The sequence below is a fragment of the Rhinolophus sinicus genome, chromosome 16 (assembly GCF_057876585.1).
Source record: "Rhinolophus sinicus isolate RSI-liver-muscle chromosome 16, RSI-T2T, whole genome shotgun sequence".
In the NCBI taxonomy this organism is placed as follows: domain Eukaryota; kingdom Metazoa; phylum Chordata; class Mammalia; order Chiroptera; family Rhinolophidae; genus Rhinolophus; species Rhinolophus sinicus.
Window position 1 is genome coordinate 131,964,270 of NC_142516.1, and position 19,419 is coordinate 131,983,688.

The 19,419-nt window shown below is 36.2% G+C and overlaps 1 protein-coding gene across 4 annotated transcripts in view; it reads left to right on the forward strand.

Annotated features, from left to right (window-relative positions):
• The window catches only part of DDHD2 (DDHD domain containing 2), a 60,728-nt gene that overhangs the window by 27,199 nt on the left and 14,110 nt on the right, over positions 1 to 19,419 (forward strand). Inside the window, exons 1-6 of one of the 4 annotated variants that reach the window (XM_019748103.3) lie at positions 12,310 to 12,463; positions 14,012 to 14,239; positions 14,965 to 15,155; positions 15,972 to 16,061; positions 16,622 to 16,742; positions 18,552 to 18,641. In XM_019748103.3, the coding sequence (XP_019603662.1) occupies positions 14,020 to 14,239; positions 14,965 to 15,155; positions 15,972 to 16,061; positions 16,622 to 16,742; positions 18,552 to 18,641 (712 nt within the window). In that variant the 5' untranslated portion in view covers positions 12,310 to 12,463; positions 14,012 to 14,019. The other 3 variants (XM_019748101.3, XM_019748102.3, XM_088793555.1) reach the window with 3 other exon arrangements.

Sequence of the window (19,419 nt, forward strand, 5' to 3'; positions counted from 1 at the left end):
CTCCAAACTGTGACAGTATATTATGACACCTGATGTTGTAATGTATTTCTGGTGTTGTTAACCTTACTCACTACCTAAGGTGGTGTCTGCTAGGATTCTCTACTGAAAATTACTATATTTCCTTTGTGATGACTAAATATTTGCTGGAGATAATTTGAGACTATGCAAATGTCCTGTTTCTGCTTAAACTGTTGCCCACTTATTTTCATATCCATTGGTAGATCTTGCTTGTGTCAGTTACTACTGTGGAGTTCTAATGGTGATTTTCTATTTCTCTCATTCCTTCTACATTTATTAATTGGAATTTTTCTGTAAGGAAGGGTTATTGCTTCTGAATTTATATTTTTAATTATAATAAGGTATAGAACTTAATGCTGTAAACTGTATTAAAATGATTCCAAATACCAGTGTCAAAGAAAGGAAAACTAAATTGGTAACCTGTTTCAGAAAATACAAGTATAATGAACTTATGAACTTATGAAGTATATATGATTTGTGGATTTGGTTCAGTTTTTGAGTTAGTATTGACTCCAGACTGAATCCAAAATATTCTTGAAATTTCACATCTGGACTTTTAAAAGTGTCTAAATTTATATTACTTTGTGGATAATTTTTGTCAAAATCTTGAATAAAGTTACCCAGACCTGGCATGTTAAATACAACTATGTCTTTTTTATAAGCCACTATTGTTCCAAATATAAACACCAGTATGAATACTTAGACAAATAAGCCCTAATATCTGGAGGATGGATTATGCTTATCTCTGCATTACTGGTGTGGAATACTTTGAAATACTTTTAAAAATAGGGTTTCAAAACAATTGTTTAGTTGGTTAATGTAATACTGTTAAAGGTATGCAGGATTTTTTAAGTTTAAGAATATAGATTAAATTGTCTTTTTTTCCCTTTGCTGTGCACACCATCACAAATTTATTTCTGAGAAGGGATGTAATAGGGGCTTCTCAAAATATGCTATTAAACTGGCATTTTTAAAAAAAAGTTTTTTGGGGATGGATCGTTGATGACTAGAGTTTTTCTTTTTCATCTTTTTTTCTTTTAAAAAATTATGAGTTTAAAGAGTCAAATAATTCTATGGAAGTTATGAATTTAAAAAGTCAGTTCTATGAAAAAGGGCATGCTCCTGTTCCCACTCCCATTTTTAATTCTGCAAAACAACCACTTTCATTTGAGTTTTTAAATAATTACCTCCATATTTTTCAATAGCACAATTATATTACTTCTTGATTTATCAGTTTTAGGGCATTTCTACTGAACAAGTTGTTTTCTGTAGAATTAATCATCTGTCTTATTTTGTTTGCTTATCTACTTAGGACTGATTTGACTGCAAACAGTCCATCATCTGTCTTAAGTTTTCTCTTAAGATGTTCAGACATAGCCAGGGGTGCTGGGGGTGCCAAAAAATGTATACACATTTTAAGAGATGTTACATTATTTTGGCACCATCTGTATTTGATCAGTTTCAAACTGAAGAAGTCTATCCTAGATCTTTCTGACTAGAGAATGATGTGTTCCTGGTACATACTTTCATTCTGGGATCTTCTACCCATCCTCTTGTTTTTCTCTTTTATGTAGCCTCTCTTTCTCACTTAGTTTATTTCCTCATTTTGGTAGAGCATGTTCTTCAGTAGCTTCCCGAGAAAGGATACTCAGGACAAAATTTTTTCACGCTTCACATATTTGAAAATGTGTTTCATGATCCTTTGTATAAAAAACCCCATTTTTTCTCTCCGGAAGCTTGTAAGATATTTTTGAAATTCCTAAAGCTATACTGTTCTGAAATTTCCTAACAGTATAGCTTCGGTGTGGGTCTGTTTTTGTCTCTTTGCTGGGCACATTTCATTCTGGAAACTAATGCCCTTAAGTCCTATGAAATAGTCTTGATATTTTTTTGTTTAACTTTTTCCCCCTCCACCATCTAATCTCTGTTAACTCTTTCTAGAATTCCTGCTCTTTTCTTTATAAACCTCTTACACTGGTTCTTTCATTTACTTGTTTTCTCTGTTTTACATTTTTTGCCTTTTTGCTGTACTTTGTTGGAGATTTACTCACCTTTATCTTCCAACTCTTAATTGATACATTTCTTGTATCATATTTTTAATTTTGAAGAATTTTTGTCTGTGTTCCTTTATGGGATTCTGCTTTTATTTGTGGTTGTAGCATCTTACATCTCTGAGGATATTAATGACAATTTCTTTATGTTTTCTTGAATGTTGGATTTTCTCCAAAGTTTCTTTTCTTTTTTTTATTTCCGTCTTTGTCATGTTAGATTTCGCAGATGTCTATTAAGTCTTGGTTGTGTTTTTTACAGTGTTACACTGGAGACCCAAATTTGTTTCTAGAAAATGCTTCCTGATTATTCTGTTTAACTATAATTTTTTCATAATTTTTCTTGGAGGGGCATAGATATTTTAAATCTGAAATTGGGAGGGGAATATTATCTGGATAATTTTCACTGCTGTGTGAAAACAGGAGTGTTTTATATTCTATGTGGTTTTTCCCATCAGCAGTATGGGCAGTAACACATTTGTTGTAATGAAATGTGAGTCAGAGGATGTGCCAGTTGCTGAGAGTGAGGATTTAGGGGTTTCTGGAATCAGGGCACATTTTTTCTCAGCCAACCCTTAAATGTTCTCTTATTTTGCAATATATACTTCATTTGGTAAGCTAATGAAAAGAGGAGTATTGCTAGATAAAACATAGGACTCCCAGTTACAAATAAACAACAAATAATTTTTTAGTATAAGAATAAACAAATAGGGGCCGGCCCGGTGGCTCAGGCGGTTGGAGCTCCATGCTCCTAACTCCGAAGGCTGCTGGTTCGATTCCCACATGGGCCAGTGGGCTCTCAACCACAAGGTTGCCAGTTCAATTCCTCAAGTCCCGCAAGGGATGGTGGGCTGCACCCCCTGCAACTAAGATTGAACACGGCACCTTGAGCTGAGCTGCTCCCAGATGGCTCGGTTGGAGCCCATCCTCTCAACCACAAGGTTGCCAGTTCGACTCCCGCAAGGGATGGTGGGCTGTGCCCCCTGCAACTAGTAATGGCAACTGGACCTGGAGTTGAGCTGCGCCCTCCACAACTAAGACTGAAAAGACAACAACTTGAAGCTGAACGGCACCCTCCACAACTAAGATCGAAAGGACAACAACTTGACTTGGAAAAAAGGCTTGGAAGTACACACTGTTCCCCAATAAAGTCCTGTAGCCCTTCCCCAATTAAAAAAAAAAAAAAAAAACTTTAAAAAAAATAAATAATTTTTCAAATAAGCAAATTTTTTAGTATAACAAAGTTCTAAATATTGCATGGGACATACTGATATGAAAAATGATTGCTTTTCTGAAATCAGATTTAACTGGGAGTACAGTAGTCCCTTTTATTCATGGGGAATATGATCCAAGGATGCCTGAAACTGCAGATGGTACCAAACATATACTATGTTTTTTTCCTATACATACATACATACATACATACCTATGATAAAGTTTAATTTATAAATGAGGCACAACAATAACTAATATAGAACAATTATAACTATTTTGTAATCTAAGTTATGTGAATGTGGTCTCAAAATATTTTACTATAATGAATTTACAGCATGGATATGCTGGATAGTGGAGCGGGATTCTGCAAGATTTCATGATGCTACTCAGAACAACACACAATTGAAAATTTGTGAATTGTTTATTTCTAGAATTTTCCATTTAATATTTTCAGACTGCAGTTTATTGCAGGTAACTGAAACCATGGAAAGTTGAAACTGCAGATAAGGGAGGACTACTATACCATATTTTTTAAATTAAAGCTTTTAATTTGAGATCATTGTACATTCACATGCAGTTTTAAGAAATCATGCAGAGATTTCTTCACCCAGTATCTTTCACCCAGTTTTCCTCAGTGGTAATATCTTGCAAAACTTCACTGCAATGTCACAACCAGGATACTGACAAGATACAGAACAATTCTATCACTACTGTTATTCCTCCTGTTGACCTTTTATAGCCATACCTGCTTCTCCTTTTCCACCATAATAACCCCCTGGCAACCACTAATCTGTTTTCCATTTATAAATGGTGTCATTTAAAGAATGTTATGTAAGTAGAATTATACAGCATGTAACCATTAGAGATTATTTTTTTTTCACTCAGCATAATTCTCTGAGATTCAGCCAAGTTGTTTCCAGTATTATTAGTTCTTTTTTTATTGCCAAGGAGGAAGCTATGATACGGATTTACCACAGTTGAACTATTCACCTGTTGAAGGACATCTGGGTTGTTTCCATTTTGTGGCTATTGTAAATAAAGCTGCTATGTACATTCATTACAGGTTTTGGTGTGGACATAATTTTCATTTCTTTGGGATAAATGCCCAGTGCAGTTCTGGGTCATATGGTACTTGCATGTTTAATCTTTAGAGAAACTACCAAACTTTTCTAGAGTGGCTATACTATTTTACATTCCCACCAGCAATGTAGGAGTTTCTCTGCATCCTTGCCAGTATTTGGTGTCACTATTTTTTATTTATTTTTTTAGCCATTCTGATAGATGTGTAATGATATCATTGTGGTTTAATTTGCATTTCCTTCATAGTTAATGATGTTGAACATCTTTTCATGTGCTTATTTGCCATCTGTATATTCTCTTCCATGAAATATCTGTGCATGTGTTTGCCCATTCTCTAACTGGACTTATTTTAATAAACTTATTTTAGAATCGTTTAGAATTACAGAAAAATTGTGATAGACTACAGACTTCCCATATACCCACACCCTCTTATTAGCACTTTAAATTAGTGTTGTACATTTGTCACAATTAATGGGCCAGTGCTGATAGGGTCTTATTAACTAAAGTCCATGCTTTATTCAGATTTCCTTAGTTTTTACCTAACATCCTTTTCCTCTTCCAAGATCCCATTCAGGACACCACATTACATTTAGTCGTCATATCTCCTTAGGAGCCTCTTGGCTGTGACTCTCTCAGACTTTTCTTATTTTTGATGACGTTTACAGCCTTGAGGAGTGCTGATCAGATGTTTTGTAGGATGCCTCTCAACTGGGATTTGTCTGATGTTTTTCTCGTAAGTACATTGGGACTATGGGTTTTTAGGAGGAAGATCACAGAGGTAAGTGTCCTTCTCATCATATGTTAAATGGATATACTATCAACATAACTTACTACTATGGTTAATGTTAACCTTAATCGCCTGGCTGAGATTGTGTTTGTCAGCTTTCTCCACTACGAAGTTGCTCTTTTTTTCCGTTTTTCAATATTGTACTCTGGAAGAAAGTCACTATAGGTAGTTCCACACTTAAGGAGTGGGGAGTTATCCTCTACCTTCTTGAGGGTGTTTTATCTACATAAATTATTTGGAATTTTCTTACAAGGGACGGTTTATTCTCTCCCTTTTGTTTAATCAATCAAATCAGTATGGACTCACAGATATTTATTTTATACTTTTGTTATGATCTAATAGTACTTTATTTTGTTGCTCAAATTGTCTTGCTGTGGCCATTGGGAGCTCTTTCAGTTGTGTCCTTTTGACATACCTCCATCATTGTGTGGCTTTACTTTCTTCTCGCTTACTTTCTGGCACTACAAGAATCTCCAGGCTCATCTTGCATACTTCCTGTTCTAGTCCTAGAATCAGTTATTTCTCTAAGAAGCCCTGGTTCCTCTTAACAAAGAATGGTATTGAGACCAAATTTGGGCTCCGTTGTTTGTCTTTTCATTGTTGAATTTTAAGAATTCTTTGTTTTCTAGATACTAGTCCTTTGTTGGAGATGTGGTTTGTAACTATTTTATCCTGGTCTGTAGCTTGTCTTTTCATCCGCTTAACAGTCTTTCACACAGCAAGTTTTAAATTTTGATGAAATCCTATTTCTTTGTATGTCCTTTTAAGGGTTGGACTTTTGGAGTCCTAGCTCTAAGAACTCCTTGTTTACTCCCAGTTCCTGAAGATTTTCTCCTGTTCTTTTTTTTCTCTAAAAGTGTTATATTTTACATTTGCATTTGCTACATTTACATTTACTCAATCTGACAACCCTAGTGAAGAGGAAACTGGCTTGATGGAAACCTCTATGGGCTAGAGGAGAGCACTTCGCTGCGCAGCTTAAACTGAAGTTATCAGGTTTTCAGCTCTCAAAACAGCCCTCAACGAAGTAAGACAGAAATCATAAGGAAAGTGTAAATCACTTTCCTCACAGTAAAACAAAACATAAGATTATTCAATTTGAGGGCAGGAACTATTCAGTTGTGGCTATAACAGTAATAAAATACATTTTCATGAATGGTTTATGGACTTACAAAATCACCAACTTTGGGCTGAAAGAGAACAAACTGGATGTCTCTTAAATTTCCTTCTAGTTCTAATATTCCTATTTTATAAACAAAGTAAGTGGTACAGCTGAAATTACAGTCAGGTCTTGTTTCCTGATTTTAGCACCTTGCCTCACAGTAGCAGCCTGTATATTCTTGATCAAAATGTAGATTCATAACCCCTCTCAACAGAATCTGGGTGTTGGATCTGAAAATCTACATATGAAAGAATCTATTTAGCATACTCTTCCATTCATTAGGGTTTGAGAATCACTGTCAGCCCAAAGCCCTAGTCTTGTTATTTAATAGAGTATCAGAGACGACTGTGGAGTTTTCTCAACTTTGGATGCCTGGGGAAGGGGGGGGGGGGGAGGTGTCCACCAGGGATTGAAGACTTCTGCCTCTAAAATCTATGTATCCTTGTACCACCTACTGCCTCCACAGGCACTCAACACATACTCTTTGAATATTGAAATGTGGTTCATTCTGGAAAGATGGGAATTCAAAATTGATGCCTAAAATTATTCTGACTTTGGATATAAAATCCAGTTATTTCACGATGCTCAGACTTTTGCTTTTGCTCTTTAGGCAACTTACTGGCCATTAGCATTAACTTTTGCACTAGACATGACTCTTTTGCATGGAGTCAGTAAACTACCACAGACCAAATTTAACTCCCTACCTGTTTTTTGTAAATAACGTTTCAATGGGACACAGCCATACTCATTGGTTTACATATTGTCTCTGGCTGCTTTTGACTACAACAGGGGAACTGGTGAGTTATGACAGAAACCTTATGGCCTACAGAGCCATATATATATAGATATATTAGGTTTTTTTTTTAAGGAGGGCTCAGCTCACAGTGGCCCATGCGGGGATCGAACCGGCAACCTTGGTGTTATTAGCACCGTGCTCTAACCAACTGAGCTAACCGGCCACCCCATATCTGACCCTTTATGGAAAAAAAGTAACTTTCACTGTATTTGGTGCTCAACAAGGTACATTTATTTGTTTACCTGCTCCTCTCTCCTGTGAACTCCTTCAGGGTATGCATTGTATTATTCATTATTTTTGTATTACAAGCCCCTGGGTGGGCACATTTAATTGCTCTAGTTCTCAAAGGGTGGTCCATGGTTGCTGAGAGGTCTTAGAAACCTCTTCAGTGGTTACAAGCTCAAAACTTAATAAAACTGAGACATGATTTGCCTTTTTTTGCCTTGTTGACTATTGATATAAAAACAATGGTGGGTAAAACTGCTGGTGCCTTAGCGGGAATTAAGGCAGTGGAAACAAATTGTACTATCAGACATTGTACTGTCCACGGCCACGTAGTCATAATAAAAATAGTACCAGTTTCACTTAAGAATATTCTCCATGAAACAGTAAAACTTAATTTTATTAACTGTTAACCCTTGAGTTCACACTTTTACATATTCTCTGTGACAAAATGGTTAGTATGCATAAAACAATTCTGCATACTGAACTTTGCTGGTCTCCTGAGGAAAAAGCATTGGACTGATTATTTGAATAGATAACTGAACTAGCTACTCTTAATGGAACATCATTTTATTTGAAAAGTACAACTGACAAACTGGCTATTCAGATCTAGGTATTTGGTAGAACTTTTCTTGAAAATGTGGGAGAGAGGAAAAATTTCCCTTTCTCTGGTTCTTTCGATGGCTGAAAAATCAAGAGACAGATTGACAAGAGAAAATCAAATTTAATTTTGTGTATTTGGGAACCCAACATACATGAGCATCAGAGACACAAGAGGTTCAAAGACAGGGAAAATGGGTATATAAAACATTCGGAGCTAGGGATGAGGTAGGGCACACTGGGACTTCAGAATGTCATTGCATCCCAAAACCATAAAAATCCTAGAAGAAAATATAGGAAGTAAACTCTCCAGCAGAGACATTACCCTTAGTAATATTTTCACTGATCTATGTCCTCGGGCAAGGGAAACAAAAGAAAAAATAAATGGGACTACATTAAACTAAAAAGTTTTAACCATCAACAAAATGAAAAGACATGCTACTGAATGGGAGAAGACATTTGCCAATGATACATCTGATAAGCGGTTAATATCCAAAATTTATAAAAAAACTCACATAACAACACCAAAAAGCCAAACAATTAAAAAAATGGGCAGAGGACCTGAATAGATAATTCTCCCAAGGGGACATACAGATGGCCAATAGACATATGAAAAGATGCTCAATGTCACTAATCATCAGAGAAATGCAAATAAAAACCAAAATGAGATATCACCTCACAGAATGGCCAACATCAATAAATCAACAAACAAGTGTTGGTGAGGATGTGGAGAAAAGGGAACCCTTGTGCATTGTTAGGTGGGATTGCAAATTCGTACAGCCACTATGGAAAACAGTATGGAGGTTCCTCAAAAAATTAAAAATGATACTCCCTTATGACCCAGCAATTCCATTCCTCGGTATTTATCCAAAGAAATCCAAAACACTAATTCGAAAAGATATATGCACCCCTGTTTACTGCAGTGCTATTATGTACATACAATGGAGTGTTATTCTGCCATAAAAAAGAATGAAATCTTACCATTTGCAACAACATGGAGGGACCTAGAGGGTATTATGCTAAGTGAGGTAAGTCAGAACTGAGAAAGACAAATACCATATGATCTCACTTATATGTGGAATCTACAGAACAGAATAAACAAACAAAACAAACAGACTCAGATACAGAGAATAAACTGATGGCTGCTAAAAGGGATGGAGGTTTAGGGGACGGACGGGTGAGAAGGTGAAGGGATTAGGAAGTACAAATTTGTAGTTACAAAACAGTCATGGGGATGTGAAATACAGTATGGGGACTATAGCCAATAATATTGTAAAAACTATAGTGTCAGGTGGGTACTAGACTTATCGGGGGGATCACTTCATAAATTATATAAATGCCTAACCACTATGCTGTACACCTGAAACTAATATAAAATAATATTGAATGTCAACTATAATTTAAAATATATATAGTCAGAAGTACAGTATAGGTAATATAGTCAACGGTATTGTAATAGCTAGGTATGGTATATGGGTAGTAGACTTATTGGGGTTATCGCGTTGTGAAGGGTGTGTACATATCTAATCACTATGTTGTTTTGTACACCTGAAACTAATAATAAAAAGAAGGTCATTGCAGGGAGAGTACATGTACAATGATTAGTAGTTTGCCCTGCCATATAGGTAGGTCTAAAAAGTTTATCTCTGATAATTTCTTATTATGGGCAAGGCTCCTCATTCAAATTCCTCTAGATAGTTAAGGGTTGGGTGGGGGTAGAAGTTTCTGTTGAGTCCACAGGATCTCAGTTACCTTTAGCTCAAAATAATCCACATACCACTGAGGCATACCTTGGGGTGGCTCTTCTGAATCCCAACAAAAACAAAGTGAGCTTGTCACTTCAAGGAAAACAACTGACAGTATTTGTTGCCAATGATAAAATCTGACCATTCAAGAAAAAAGTGTAAGTAGAATTTTGGAAAACTTTGATCTGCTGTGACCTTGACAGCCTCCCAATATCTGAAGAGTTTTCTCAGATTGGTGGTAATTAAAATGTGTGTATATATATATATATATATATATATATATATATATATATATACATACATACACACACACACGCACACACACACACGCGGGGTCTCTGGTCCCATTCCCCACACATATATATACATATATATGTGTGTAAATATATATATGTGTGTGTAAATATATATATATATGTATATATATATATATATACATATATATATATAGTATAATGAAATATGTTAACATTTGGAAGACTGCATAGCTCAAGTGAACTGATGTTTTCCAAATGACCGACGTATGATATTATAAATCATTTATGGGTAAAAGATCCATTCAAACTGCAAGATAGATCAATGGATTTTAATATATCAGAGTATGGAAAAGTCATTGATATATTTTCAGATTCCACATTGCAAATAACTTTTAAGAAGCTACAATTTGTTGAATTTTAGTGTAGTATTAAAAAGAATATCCACAATTATCCGAAAAGGATATTAAAATACATTTTCCTTCTCCAACTACATAGTTGAGTGAGGCTGGATTGTCTTCATATACTTCAACCAAAACTAAAATGGTAACATTAAATGCAGAAGCAAATAAGAGAATCCAACGGTTTTCTATTAAGCCAGACATTAAAGAAATTCACAAAAATGTAAAGCAATGCCATTCTTTTCTCTGATTTTAAAATTATTTTGGAAAATATTTTTCTGTTAAAATATTTACATGAAATTTTATTTACTGTTATTTTTAAATGAATATTTAAAATTCTCAGTTTTAATTTCTAGTATAGGAAATGGTGATAGATACAACCTACATAAACAATACTCTTTAGGGTCCTCATAAACTGTAAAGGGGTCCTGACACAAAAATTATTGAGAACAGCTAATATAAAGGATATAATGGCAATTGGGGATAGAAGAGTGTGGGGACAGAGTCCCAGAGAGCAGTTTCCAGGCTCTCGACCTCACGTGGAAAGATGCTGGCTCGGGTAATAGATGGCCATCAGCTGTGACTGGTTGGCCATCAGATGTAACCAGTTAGCCAATTAGCCACTGATATAACTGCCGTGACTACGTTGGTTGGTTGGTTGGCAGGCAGAGAAGTGGATGGCGGATTGCGGATCGTGTGGATTCTACTTCGTGTGTCTCACCAGACTGCCAGTGAGAATATAGTGGTATGACTCCCCTATCCATGGCTCTGTTGGTGTTCCTGTTTGGCCTCACCATATCCTGCGTTCTCATGTGGGGAGCGGGACCAGAGACCCCGCATGATACCCCGCATGACAAGGACCTAAAGTAAAGTTGCAGTTCTGCCATTTGGAGATAGAAAACTAAAATTCAAGTTCCAGTTCTGTCACTTAACTGACTCCGATTTTAGGTAAGTTACTTAGGTGCAGGCTCTGAAGACGGACTGTTTATAATTTTGCCTCTATTATTTGCTGGTAGTATGACTTTGGGTGAGTTATTTTACCTCTACAAATATGGATAATTATAGTAGCTGCTTCATCAGGTTGCTGGGAAGACTAAATTGGATTATACTTGTGAAATACTTACACCTGGACCTAGAACATAGTAAGAGCTCAACAAATGCTAGTTACTATTATTAGTCTGTGATATTAGGTAATAATCATCTGACAAAAGCCTAGAGAATGGGACACGGTCCTAGCTTTCATCATCCTCTGTAGAGAACAAAAGTTATTTAGGTGTTATAAATTTGAGGAGAAGGTCTAAATAAACTTGCGGATATTTGTGTGTGGCTGTTAACTTATAGGAGAATTAGTTATAAAAATTCCCTCTTACGGTTTATGAAGAAATAGAACTGAAAAATATTCCGTAAACCCTTTCCCTATAATCTAGTCAGGAAACAGGAAAGTGTCTTATTATTCAATTCTTCCCCCCAAAAGAATTGAGATCTTCCAGAAAACTTAATACTCAGGAGAGCTGGGCAAGGCTACTACTCAGCTTCATGACTGGGAAATTTCGTTTAAATTTTGTACCTCCGTATGTCATCTTGTTTGGACAAAAATATCTCCAACTTCCCTTGCAGCTTTTAAATCCTGTCAAGCTCACCTCTACATTTTTTAGAGAGATGTTTTTGGCAGCTTCTAAATCCTAATAAACTCAAGTGGGAGGGAGCAAAGCCCCAGAGATAAACTTTTTTTCCTTGCAAATGCCAACTGAATCCATTCCCCTCATCATCAGAAGTGGAGGTCTGGATAGACACAGCTGCTGCCGGCGCCCTATGAGCCTATTTTTCAAAGGGGCGTGGCATCCCTGCGTCTGCCCTGGGATCCCCGGCCTGTTAGTAGGGTTAGGGTTAGCCCGAGGATCAGCGAGTCAGGAGGCCCGTTTTCCCATCTATTAAGTGAGGAGGTTGGGCTTTCCCACTTCCTTTTACTGAAATTCGAAATGCTTTACAGTGCTGACGTCTTCTTCCGCATCCCTGCCTTCCAAAGACCTCTGGCCTCAGCTCGCTCCCTAGCTCAGAACAGAGCGCAGGCCGCACGCACGACCCGCAAGCCCAGCGCTGCGGCGCCCTGCCCGCAAGGAGGAGCCACATCTCGCGTGAGTCCCTCCACCTCTCGCGACATTTCCTGGCCGTTCCCTTAAGGCTGTTCTTGCCCCATGCGACGCGTTTGCGTCGCGGTCCCAGACACTTCACCTTTGCTCGCGGCCGTCTGGCCCGTTCCTCGCCCGCTGGGAGCGTGGTGGAGCCCAGTATTGGGCGCTCCGCTCCGCCCCGCGTAGGCGGGGGTAAAGGCCACCACGGGACATGTTGTGCCCCTTGCAGCGAGGGCAGGTGAGCGTGAAAGGCAGCGGGGCTGCCAGGTGAGTCCGCGACGCCGTGTTGGGGTCAGAGGCTGGACCGAGGGAGGTCCGATCGGGCTGCAGGTTGGAGGCACTGCGGGATGGAGATGCCAGGGACGGAGGAGGACGTGATGCGGGAGGCAGGAAATAGGGTGGTGGGAGGACCAGCCCCGGTGGGGTTGGGGGTGACTTCGGTTCCAGAGAAGCGTCCCGGGCCCCCTTTGTAACAACTGCGCCCCAATTACCTTGTTTCCATTGGTGGCCCCGCTCCTTTCGGCGGGGCTGGAGGCGAGAGGAGACAAGTCCTTGAGTTCTCAGGTCCGAGATCTGGGCTGCAGGAGGCCCGGGGTCATGTGGGAGAAGGGACACGCCACGGTGGTTGAGGTAAATTTGTGCTGGGAAGAAAGGTAAACTGGCGGAAAGCCTGGAGCGTTCTCTCAGCAGGAGGCCAGGTGTTTGCCATCCCGCTGCCTGAGATACCGGTAATTGTGTTCCCTTTCCTCAGAGGAGTTTGAGTACATTTTTGATGTCTGCAGTCTTAGGTTTGCCGATGATCTGAATGTTGAAGGGGTAGAAACACATAGGTCAGAGTCGTCTTTTAGGGAAGGAGGCTTTTGAGGTCACCTGTTACTTTTTACCTGAGCCGTGGACGGTGTCAGTGGGTGTGCGCTTGCGCGCAGTGTCCCCAAGCAAGGGTTGTGTTTTCAGAATTAGTACCACAGTCCTGATTAAGCACACTTCAAGGATCAACAAAAAGTGGTTCGTAAATGAATAGTTTTATTTTCAGTATTTTAAGATTCCAAGAATCATGTAATTGTGTAATGTTAGGATTAGACTTAGACTTGGAGCCTAAAACCTAGGTGTTATTAACACTGAGTAAATTTTTTGCTTTTGGCATTAGACTTAGATTGGAAATTGGTTAAAGTGTTTTGTTGCAATCAAGTTTGACCATGATATGTCTTGTGCTTCTGGGTTTGTTTTATAACTTGTTGTCTAATTAAAACCGTGCAATTTTCTGAGAGAATTGGATCAGTCAGTACAAAATAGTTGGTTTGACTACAAGAAGCATTTTGTATAAAGCCCTGTCTTCCTCCCCCCAAGTCTAGCTATTTATTGTAAGTTATTTCTGTTTTAAAATGTGGAGTCCCCTTAGATGTTTTTTTTTTGCAGAAATGACTCCTTAAAGTGACTAGTTGTGTGTGTGTGTGTGTGTGCGTGCGTGCGTGTGTGCGCGCCCGTGCACACACAATTACACTGTTACTAGAAGGAAAATAATTTTTCTGATAGTTTTCTTTTGTCTTTTAGAGAGCGAAATGTCATCAGCGGAATCACACCAGGAACAGGTCACCCAGTTAGATCCATCCCCATCACCAAACTCATGTAGTTCATTTGAGCTAATAGACATGGATGCTGGCAGTTTGTATGAACCAGTTTCTCCTCATTGGTTTTATTGTAAAATAATAGATTCTAAGGAGACATGGATTCCTTTCAATTCTGAGGATTCACAGCAGCTGGAAGAGGCATATGGCTCTGGTAGGATGAAAATGATTACTTGTAATAGACAAAGACTGTCATCTCTCTCAGACTATAATAGGTCTTATAGTGAGTGCTATTAAAAATAAAATTTAGATTTTCTTTCTGGTTTCCACCAATAGCATTTTTATATAGAAGCTCTGCATTACTACCCAGCCAATTTACAATATTTAAGAATTTTGTCTGTATTTTGAAAATAGTACCTATTGTAATTTCTGCATGGTTATTCAATAATGTTTCTTATGTTCTAGCTTATGTTTCAGTTTTTATTTACAAAGAGTGGGGGAGGCAGTGTCACATTCATATTGCAAAAAGAATGAATTCTCGAACCTGTCACTTTTGTAATGAAACGTGATGCTAGTTACTACTTTATCATCATAATGGCCATGGTCATTGATTTATCTTTTGGATCCTTCAAGCAAAAATTCAGAAAAGCCTTCTTATATACCTTTTTTAAGTGGCACTAATATCTCTCCTCAGTAAAAGAGCAAAACAGTGTTTGGGTACTATTTTTTTCATATTTTGCTAAAACCAAAAATGATTTTGACAGTTTGTGAAAGTACTTAGTGAAAAAAGGTAATTAAATTCCGTTTTGTTTAATGTATAGCCAAGTAGAAACTGTTCATTAATGTGTTTTATAACATTATTTAGAGTATAACTCAATTGTATTTTGGGATGTTTATTTTGATATATGTGCTTCTTTTCCTCTTTTCAATACTTGATAGGAAAAGATTGTAATGGGAGAGTTGTTCCCACTGATGGGGGCCGATATGATGTTCATTTGGGGGAGAGGATGCGGTATGCTGTATACTGGGATGAGCTAGCATCAGAAGTAAGACGATGTACTTGGTTTTACAAGGGAGACAAAGATAATAAGTATGTTCCCTACGCGGAGAGCTTCAGCCAAGTATTAGAGGTATTCCTTTGACACTTTTTTTTACACATTTTCTTAATTTTTTTCTTTCTTTGTTTAATAATCTTTTCTTCCTCTTGTGGCTTATTTTGTGAAATTTCTAGAAAGAGTTTGGTTCTATCTGCATCAAAGTTTATAGCATTTCTTTTTGCAAGTTAGTTTCAGATAACAGTTTTATTTTCAGATTTTAAAATCTGTGGAAATTGTTATGATTTAAATTAAAAATGTTTTCCCCTAATGGTGATCATTGTTTATATTTAAACTATGACCACAGGATTTTTTTTTTTTTTTGCCTTTTATTTTTCTTGCTCTGAAGACAATCTGAAATTTGCTTTCTTTAAATTGGAGTAGGACGTTAATGTTATTGAAAGAAATATATCAAAATGTAAACAATGATTATCTCCAGTCTAGACGATGGAATGAGGAACAATTTTTTTTGTCCTGTGCTATTATCCATTGCATTTTAAAATCATTTAAAAATGAATGTGATAAATCAAGGTAAAGAGCTATATATGTAATACAGTCCTAATTTTGAGGAAAAATACTTGCATTAATTGTTATTGAAAGAAATATCAAAATGTGAACAGCTTTTACTGCCAGCCTAGATAGAAATGATGTTTTTTCTTTGTCCTATACTATTATCTATTGTAATTTTAAAAGAATTTTAAAATAAAATTGATAAAATAAAAAAGAATTTTAAAATAAAATTGAGTAGGATATTCTTATTTTAATTGTTTATCTAACAGTATTTTTGTGAAAAAGTTTAATTTCAATAGAAAAGCTATAAGAGAAATCTAATGAAATGTGTTTTCTTTTAAGGAAACTTACATGCTTGCTGTAACTCTGGATGAATGGAAAAAGAAACTGGAGTCTCCCAACAGAGAAATTATTATATTACACAATCCAAAGGTAAAGCAAATTAAAAGCCTTTCTCTAATGTAGGGATTAAAGGTTAATAGCATTACTAAGGAGAATTTAATTGGTTTCCTTTTCCTAGGGATTCTACTTCGGATAACCTTTGGGAATTTTTATATTACATTCACAATTATGACACTTAAAACTTGTAACCATTACTATTATTTACCTTGTTCAGTTTATACAAGAATTTTCTTAGGGAGCATCATGCCACTGTAGATTAAGAATATCACTGATACATTATGTAGCATGTCTTCCATGTGTAGGGTACTGTTGAAAGTCTTTTAGCCTGATATATTTTTTTTCATTTTTTTTAGCTTTATTGAGGTATAATTGACAAATAAAATTATAAGGTTTTTAAAGCGTACATTAGCCAATGTATTTTCAGAGTTCTGATTTCAAGCTGTAGGAATTGCATTATCAAAACTCCGGTTGAGATTTGACTATGTATTATGCTTTGAAAGACATGTTCCTGCCCCTCAAAGTGTATAAATAGAGATGTCTTTAATGTAGACTGTCTTTATTGCTCTGATCTTTAATCTTTTCTATTTAAGCTTATGGTACATTACCAGCCAGTTGCAGGGTCTGATGAGTGGGGTTCAACACCCACTGAGCAGGGTCGACCCAGAACAGTGAAAAGAGGAGTTGAGAACATCTCTGTTGACATCCATTGTGGTAATGTTAATCATGTATTTTTTTCTTGTGGTATACTTATTAATTTATGAGTTAAATTGTGACCTTTTTCTATGGATTTGGATTACCTCAAGGCTTAAAAAATGATTGTTATATGAATTTATTCTGCGTTAAGATTAGCATCACTTTACTAAGAATCTTAATAGATATAGAAATCTTTTTTAAAGTTTTTAAGTATATATGGTGTGATGAGTAAAAATTGACAGTACTAATCAGGAATTCACTAAGTACAGATGAATTGATTTAGTTCTAATTCTAAAAAGTGTGATTCTATCTGTTTGATTAAAAATTTAGTCCTGGTAATTTCTGTCGTTGAAGATTTTCAACTAGGGAAGACTATTTTTCAGTAGGACCTTGATGGTTATCCATAGTGTCATTTTTGGTTGGTTTTATAATATATTTAACTGGATTACGAAATTCCTTTAACAGTGTTTCCCCGAAAATAAAACCGGGTCTTATATTAATTTTTGCTCCAGAAGACGCATTAGGGCTTATGTTCAGGGGATGTCATCCTGAAAAATCATGGTAGGGCTTATTTCCGGTTAGGTCTTATTTTCGGGGAAACATGGTATCTTACAGAGGTGATAGCTTGTGTCTTGGACGAGGTCTTAGACTTATAATTTAAAAAGATGGGTTTAAAATTTCAGGCTTCAAATACATATCAGACATGACCGATACGATTGATAAAAGTGGAATATTAGATAACATTATTTTATCAATGTTAAATTACCTGAATTTGATAACTGTACTATGGTTATGTAAGAGAACATTCTTAGAAAATACACATTAAAATATTAAAGGGTTAAAGACAGATGTGTGTACAATCTGGTGATGCACCAAATGTTCAGAAAACTAAATGTGTGTGTGTACACATACATAGAGAGAGAGAGAATAATAAAGCAAATGTGGTAAATGTTAAAATGTTGAATCTGTAAAAAGTACATGGGAGTTTCTGTATTGTTCTTTCAAGTTTTCTGTAAGATTTCAGTTATTTGAAAGTAAAAATTGAAGGTAAGGGGGTTGGGGGGTGGGAGATGAGGGTAAGGGGAATCAAATATATGGCGATGGAAGGAGAACTGACTCTGGGTGGTGAACACATAATGGGATTTATAGATGATGTAATACAGAATTGTACACCTGAAATCTATGTAATTTCACTAACAATTGTCACCCCAATAAATTAAAAAAAAAAAAAAAAGAAGCAAAAGGATTTCTTAGAAATGTAAAAATGTTAGTTTTAAAAAAAAAAAATCAATGACCAGGTTAAACAGATGTTAAAGAAATATAGAAATAAATTTGATACATAAATGTAAATGAATTAAACTCACCAAAAAAAAAAAAAAAAAAGAAAGTAAAAGTTTAAAAAAACCTGAAAGATTTTTTCACTGACTTATTTTAAGATAAATTAGAAACAAAATAAAATCACTGTATTTTTAACTAAGTAGTTACATATAGGACTATTTTGTGTCCTTTATCTTATCTACATATATATATTTTTTTTGGGGGGGCGGATATTGGGGAACAGTGTGCTTTTCCAGGACCCATGAGCTCCAAGTCAAGTCGTTGTCCTTCAATCTAGTTGTGGAGGGAGCAGCTCACTGGCCAATGTGGGAATTGAACTGACAACCCTGTTGTTAAGAGCTCGTGCTCCAAACAACCATCCAGCCCCCCCCCCCGATGTATTTATATTTTCACTTCACTATCTTTATAACCTATTCATTGTAAATGTTTGATTTTTAGAATACATGACTATTTATATAGAATAATTTTTCTTTTTAACTTCATTTATAGGGGAACCTTTACAAATAGACCACTTGGTTTTTGTAGTCCATGGGATTGGACCAGCTTGTGATCTCCGCTTTCGAAGCATTGTACAGTGTGGTAGGTTTGCAAAGCATATAAGATTAGATCATTTAAGCGGAATATTAGTCAGTGCTCCTGTGAGCTGAGATAAGGGTTATCTTTAGTTTGTTGTCTTAGCTGCATAAGAGGATTTGGAGAGCTAAAGACAGGTGGCAAGGTAGTAAAGCTTTCCAGCTTAGACCTAAAGTACTAGTAAATTCCTTAGGCTAATAGTTTATACTCTTAGCTAATAATTCTTGAGTGAACAAGCACTTAATCCTTATAAAATTGTTTTATGATGTGATGAGTCTATGTCTAACCATTCCAAGTTTAATGGGACTGTAAAATGACAGTTTAAATGAATAACAGAAGCTTCAGTCATTTTTGTAATTCATACTGTGATAAACCTCTTGATATTTTAATTGTAATAGTTAGGTCATTAGTATAACTTGTTTTTGAAAGATAATAATATCCTCTAAAATTTGATAGTATTCAAAGTCTTACTGTCTTAACTGGGGAGTCTTATCTTACTGGCTAATGCTCCTAAGCATAAATACCTTAAGATTGACGTAATATGAACATCAAACAGCAGTGTGTATTTTTTTCTTAATCTAAAATATTAGGTAGTAGTTATTTATAAGGACCAGAAAGTTAGAATGGGAATCTGACTGCAAGGCCGATTTTTTTTTTTAATTGAAATAGTTTAAAAAAAAAAAGAAATAGTTTCCATTAGAAGTTTTGAAGTTAGCTTTTTTTTTTTTTGATGACATGTTTTGTATAGTAAAAGCAAGTTCTATATTAAAGGAACAGCTTTTCC